This window comes from Fragaria vesca, linkage group LG6, assembly GCF_000184155.1.
Source record: "Fragaria vesca subsp. vesca linkage group LG6, FraVesHawaii_1.0, whole genome shotgun sequence".
Classification (NCBI taxonomy): Eukaryota; Viridiplantae; Streptophyta; class Magnoliopsida; order Rosales; family Rosaceae; genus Fragaria; species Fragaria vesca.
The window spans coordinates 13,302,676-13,309,431 of record NC_020496.1 but is presented as its reverse complement, the minus strand read 5'-3'; the positions used below and the strand labels follow the sequence as shown (position 1 = coordinate 13,309,431).

The 6,756-nt window shown below is 41.1% G+C and overlaps 1 protein-coding gene across 1 annotated transcript; it reads left to right on the top strand.

Annotated features, from left to right (window-relative positions):
- Positions 1-297: 297 nt before the first annotated feature.
- Positions 298-6,201, top strand: LOC101296414. Its single transcript, XM_004305319.1, has 6 exons — positions 298-723; positions 829-1,478; positions 1,572-2,348; positions 5,026-5,392; positions 5,470-5,907; positions 6,001-6,201. The coding sequence occupies exons 1-6, from the start codon at positions 298-300 to the stop codon at positions 6,199-6,201; spliced, it is 2,859 nt and encodes a 952-aa protein (XP_004305367.1).
- Positions 6,202-6,756: the final 555 nt, after the last annotated feature.

The following is a 6,756-nucleotide window of genomic DNA, read 5'->3' as shown; positions in this document are numbered from 1 at the left end:
ATCATATATATATATATATATTTCATTTTGTTTATGCTTACATTAAATTTTTTATTTTTAGTTTGTGCTTAGATATATTTAATCATTTATTTTCGTTGATGATATCGATATTTTCTATGCATATATATATATATATATATATATGGTCTTAAATCAAGAATTTGATTTGATGATGTTTTTGTTTAAATCAGTTATTTTCGTCACATTATGTTTTCGTGGTGAATATGTACCGTTGTTTACGCGAGCAGTACGTTTATAGTTAGATTTTTCGTTTCCCCTTTTATTACAGGTTACAACATGGCCGACAGGAGCTGGATGCAGTTACATAGAGGGCATCCGCGATACATGAGAGGAATTTTTGAATTTATCGAGTTTGCCCGTGGTAAGACTTCTCCTGGACAACTTTTCCACATTTGTCCCTGCGGAAAATGTCGCAACAGATCTGCCAATTCTGTAACTTTTGAGGACATGTATGTTCACCTGTCACAATATGGTATTTGTCCCAATTTTACCACTTGGATATGGCACGGCGAAGCAAGTGAACATATGCCCACATTTGTAGATATTCAAGCACAACGTAACCAGGGCGAGTCTTCCTCTAGTGCCAATTTCGGGGACCCTGGTGTGATGAATTTCCTAAACGATGCATTTCCGTCCGCCTCAGCATACGATGGAAGTGTTTCACAGGACAACAGCAATACAACATTCCCTGATGTCTCCCAGGTCGGTAGTAGTGATTATGATAGTTATAACAGGCTTACGCGACAAGCATAGACACCGCTATATCCCGGAAGTGAGCATACTGTGTTGGAAACTGTCATGAAGCAGATGAGTATCAAAAAGAAGAGGAACAAGACCGTTGCTTGTTTTAACGATGACATTGCACTTCTAAAGGAGTTGCTTCCTGCTGACAACGACTGTCCGAAAAATTATGACAAGGTCAAAAGCATCTTGAGTGAGTTCGGTCTTGAGTACATCAAGATAGATGCATGCGTCAATAACTGCATCCTGTACTACAAAGGTTATAAGGCCGCATTCGAGTGCCCACACTGCTATGAGCCGAGGTATGAACCACACGCTCGTTCTAGACAGACAGGCCCCATTCCTAGGAAGGTTCTTCGCTATTTCTCATTGGGTCCTCGTCTACAACGTCTCTATATGTCTTCACATACGTCCAAACATATGAGATGGCACCACGAAAGGCACCAGCAGGGGCCGGATAGGCCTAGGGTAGATCCGGATAATCTCACACACCTCGCAGACGGGGAGGCTTGGAATCACTTTGACCGTTCATTTCCTGATTTTGCCTTTGAATGTCTAAATGTCAGACTTGGACTAGCAACAGACGGATTCAATCCTACTGGAGACATGAATAACTCTTACAGTATATGGCATGTGATAGCATTTCCGCTCAACTTGCCTCCAAACATGTGCATGAGGACGGAGTACAATTTTCTTACTGTGTTAGTTCCGGGCAAGTATTGTCCATGAAAGTGTTTGGACGTGTACATGAGGCCATTAATCGACGAGCTCCTACAGTTATATGAAAATGGAATCCATACTTTTGACAGGTATAGTAAGACTTACTTCTTCATGAGAGCAGCGGTTCTTTTTACCGTCAATGATTTTCCTACTTACGGGATGATATCTGGTCAAACTACCCATGGATACAAGGAGTGCCCTATATGTATAGACGAGGTCAATTCCAGTCATCATGCCCACAGAGTTGTTTACTTAGGATCCCGTAGATGGCTTCCACCGGATCACCCGTGGTGGTACGATGCACAAGTATTTGATGGGACTGTTGAGCATGGCCCGAAACCAGAAGGGAGGTCTGGTCAATGGATTCTGGATATGCTGAACCAGCACTGGTTTGGAATTTTAAGCAGCACTAGGTATGTAAACGACCAGAATCCTCCCACCCCTGAAGAGTTTAAGTATTGGACGCACATGAGTTCATTCTTTGAGTTGCCTTACTGGTTGACATTGAAGATCAGACACAACTTAGACGTCATGCACATAGAGAAGAATGTTTGTGACAACATCCTTGAAACAATTCTAGACATCAAAGACAAGACCAAAGACACCGCCAAAGCTCATGCTGACCTTCAAAAGATGGGTATACGTCGAAATCTATGGATAAAGTTGAACAAAAAGACCGGCAAACATGTAATGCCTCAACCTCAAGTAGGCTACACGGTGGTTCCTAATAAGAGGTCAGAGATATTTAAGTGGCTTCGTGAGGTTAAGTATCCTAGTGGGTATGCTGGAAATATAGCTCGATGTATTAAGATGGGGGAAAATAAGATTATCGGGTTGAAGACCCATGACTGTCATGTGGTTGACACGTTGGTGGCTTTGTGGTCATTCGCCCGTATTTGCAGAGTGATGTGGTTGACATGTTGGTGGCTTTGTCCAACTTCTTTCAGAGGTTATGTCACACCCCGGTTCTTAAGTTATTTTACGGTTATTTACTTTTGTATTATTTTGGTCTTTTACCGTGTTGAGTAACCGTTTACTACTTAAGGACCCTAGAGTTGACTTTTTCTTCCGTTTGGAATTTGGGAAAATTTCCTTCATGAAAGTCGTAGAGGACGTTAATGCGAGTTCGTAGACATGCTATACGTTAAAATCAGAGTTAGCATGAAAAAGTTATTAATTAAAGAGTAAATTTTTGAGATGGTAAAATGGGGTAAATATTTAGTGGGTATAATTTTTGGGTTTAAGTTATTTGGACCTGGTGTGGAGCAACCCACACTTACTCACTCTCTCTCTCTCTCTCTCTCTCTCTCTCTCATCTCTCCCCGAGCCCCTCTTTTTTGCCAGACTTCCCCAGCGTGGCCTGCCGCCGTCCGGCCAGCCACCGGCCGCTACTCCACCCCAGTTCGTACCCCCGCCATCTCCTCTCTCTCCCCGGCCCCGTATCCAAGCCGGTAGCGTCGCCAGAGAGGAGAAAACCCGCCGGAGACGCCTGATAGCTTTTCGCCGGAGTTCCCACCTCCGACCACCATAGGTCGGGATTTTTGGCTCATCTTGTAGCCCTCATCAAGGTGAGTAATCCCTTAAAAGGAATTTGTCTAATTCGATTTTGTTATGATGAAATGTATAATTGAAGTTCTAGGATTTATTGATGTTTTGGTTCGATTGCCCTAGTTAGGCTTAGAAATGGACTTTGTGCTAGTTAAGGAAGTTGTTGTGCTGGTTGAGAGGAGTGTTGTGCTAAAATTTGAGAAGCATTGGAGGTCGCCGGAATACGGCTGCCGGCCGCCGGAGCAGGCGGCGGCGCTGCCCCTTAGGGGCAGTTTTTCATATTTTTGGGTTTGTTTTCATGAGAGGAGTTTAATGAAGCATAATTTGGAATTTTTGGAGGAGTTTTTCATTGGTTAAGGTTTGTGGCGGTTGTTAGTTTGGAATTTCGGCAGTTGGTTTAGCAGGTTTTAAATTCTAAAAAGGTTAAATTATGGCTTTCGGTAAGTGCGGAGTGATGTGAGCCTTACTAGATTAAAAGTGGAGAAGTTGGGCAAGAGAGATGAAATTATAGGCTCCATTTTATTTAAGAAATTTTATTAAAGTATTATCCTAGTTTGGAGGCTTAATAATTATTTGTTGTTCAGGACGTGAGGAGGATCATTTGGAGGAAACCTTAGGTCGTTGGCAAGCATAGCCGAGCACTGTGAGTGGACCCTTGATTTGAATGTTATGCATGCTCCAAAGTTTAATTAATTTCAAAGGCATATTGGAGATTTAATGTGTCGTGAGCATATTGGAGTTTTATTATTTTTCATTGGATTTAATGAGTTCCATTTATTTTTCGGGAACTCTCTTGCTCATTTTATTTGACATGTGGGATATGTCAAGTGATTTATTATTATTTTTTGGGAAGTGATATTCTTGATCATTTATTATTAGTTGAGCGCTTAGCGTAAGACGCTATCATAGCCTTATTAGCGGTCCTCATCATATGTGAGTAGAGCACTTAGCGTGGGACGCTATTATAGCCTACGAGGCTCATAGTTATGGTGAAACCTCTTCCCCATTTTTATTGATTTATTGGGAACCAATAGGATTGGTTCATTATTTTTGTCTCTAATTATTTTCAGAAAGATTTCCAAGAATTGCATGCATAAATATTTTCTCAATAGAAAATATGGGAAAAACATTAAAGTGATTTCAATGCTCTATCATTAAGTCCGTATTTTTATTATTTATTTTGTTCACTCACTCTAACGTTTTAAATGCTTCTCCCTTGTGCCTTTCGTTTTTAAATGCCCAGTCTGCAGAGTGCGGTTCGGCGAGTGTAGGAGGCGAGTCATATTTTCCACCACTTCAAGTTTTCATTCGTAGGTTACCTGTTTAACCTACTTGTGTATTTTCTCGTTTCCTAGTAGTTGCTCTGATAACCATGGGATGTCTTAAATGATTTTGTGTTGATGTGTGTTAAGAGCTTGACTCCACTTAGGAGTGATGGAAAAGATTCATTTGGTTTGTTTGTATGAGAACTTAAATTCATGAAATTATTTTGAATTATTACTTTTGTTGAGGTGGTGGATGTTTATTTGGGGGAGCGGGTGGCTCCAGAAGATGTGGATTAAATTGTTTTATAAGTGTTTGGGTATTGGTGTTATTCTTTCAGGTAGGGTTACTCATTTTCAAGGGAGGTTATGCCAAAATTTTGGTAGAATTTCCCTTGAGGTGGGTCCCGCAGGGTTTATCCCGGATTTCAAGGGGAAATCCGGGGTAGGTCCTGACAGATTATGTGCTAAAGAGCTAAAAAAGTAAGAGGTCCGGTCATTGCAAGACAATATTGCGTACATCATGTGCAAGCTGGAGAGGATCCTCCCCCCCCCCCCCACTTTCTTTAGCATCATGGTCCACCTAATACTCCACCTTCCTGAACAAGTGTTGCTTACGGGTCCGATACAATATACCTGGTGCTATCCAAACGAGAGGTATGTATGCAGTCTATACTTTTGTCAATAAAGTCTCACATAACATGAATTTTTGCAATAACTCTTTATTTTGCAGGCAACTTGGAGATTACAAGAAGACGAACAGGAACAAACATTTCCCTGAAGGTTCGATCACGGCGGCGGCTTACATTTCTAGTGAGTGTGTAACCTTCTACAACATATATCTTAATGATGAACACACGGGAGGGGAATCTTCAGGAGGGGGAAATCAATTTCATTTATCAGTTGTTTCCGACGAAGTACAACCGTATGGCAGGCTAGGTAGGGAATACAGATTGAGTCGCGAAGAATTGAAGGAGGTTCATTGGTGCGTCCTTCAACATTGCGATGAATTGGAGGACTATCTGGAGAAACAATTGAGCAAGCAAAATGGGAATGAAGCCATTCACAAGAAAGATTTTCCTGACTACTTCCCGATTTGGGTACGTTCTTCTCAAGTTACTTATAATTTTAATTTATTTCTCATCATTTTGTTTGACTAAATTGCATTATTTTGCAGATGATGGATATTCAACAGAACCAACGTGAATTTTACGACCCCGAGCTGCATTGTTTGGCTGGCGGACCGCTAAAGCACAGAGCACATGCGGTATGTTTTGTTAACGGGGTTAAGTTTGTGACATCAGAACGAGATGATGGTCGCATCACCCAAAACAATGGAGTCATGGTTGAGGACAAGTCTCACAACTACTACAGGGTGCTTATTAGTGTTATCGAACTAATCTACGGGAACCGTATGCCGGTCGTGTTGTTCAAGTGCAAATGGTTCAATACTGACCCAAATGTTTGCAGGAGTACGGTTACAGACCATGGTTTGTTATCAGTGAACACAAACACTTCATGGTATGAGAATGAGCCGTTTGTTATTGCCGCCATGGCACAACAAGTCTTTTATCTTGATGATCCGGCTATGGGTGAGGGTTGGAAAGTGGTGCAGGTAATGTCACATAGGAATATATGAAGTGCAGCTACATTGGGAGTGGATGAGGGTACGGAACCGAGCTCTCTACCAAACGAACCATATTAAGAGGAAACTCCACCTGTAATTCCCAATGACATGGACATTCGCGTCAACGACCAACACGTTCCAGCCATTACAGGTTACATTGAAGTTACTGTGACTGAACCCGAAGAAGATGACGAATACGAGGACGAAGAAGATGAGGATTCAGAGGAATTCGAGGAGGATGATGATCCCGAAGACCAAGATTATGAAGACGAGTATGATTAAATCTTAATTTGGGGATGTATTATATTCTTTCATCGGTTTATTATGAATTTGCATAACTTCGGAGATCGATGTATTAACAATTCTATTTTCATATATCGATCGATCAGAACACTTTGCGACAAATGTTCACGGCCTTTATTATTATTACTTTTCTTGTTGCAGATTTGGTCATGAATTATAATTAGGAATTATAGATCGGGAAGTCATAGCAAATAAGAAAGAATTTGACAAGAATTTATTTTCCTAGCTGACGGAAACTGCACTTTCCGTCGACTAGAACCATCTTAGCCGACGGATTACATATTTCCCGTCGACTAAGATGTTTTGGCGGTTTTAGATTTCGACTGTTTTTTATTTCGTGAATTTTTTCCCTAGCCGACGGAATATTCGTTTTCCATCGACTAGGACTTTCTTAACTGACGAATTATTTATTTTCCGTCGACTAAGATGCCGAAAATTTTGGCGGTTTATTTTTGCGCTTTTTTTTTTTGCGAAAATTGAAATTTTCTTAGTGGACCAATCCGTTCCGTCGCCTAAGTTAGTATTGACTAACTA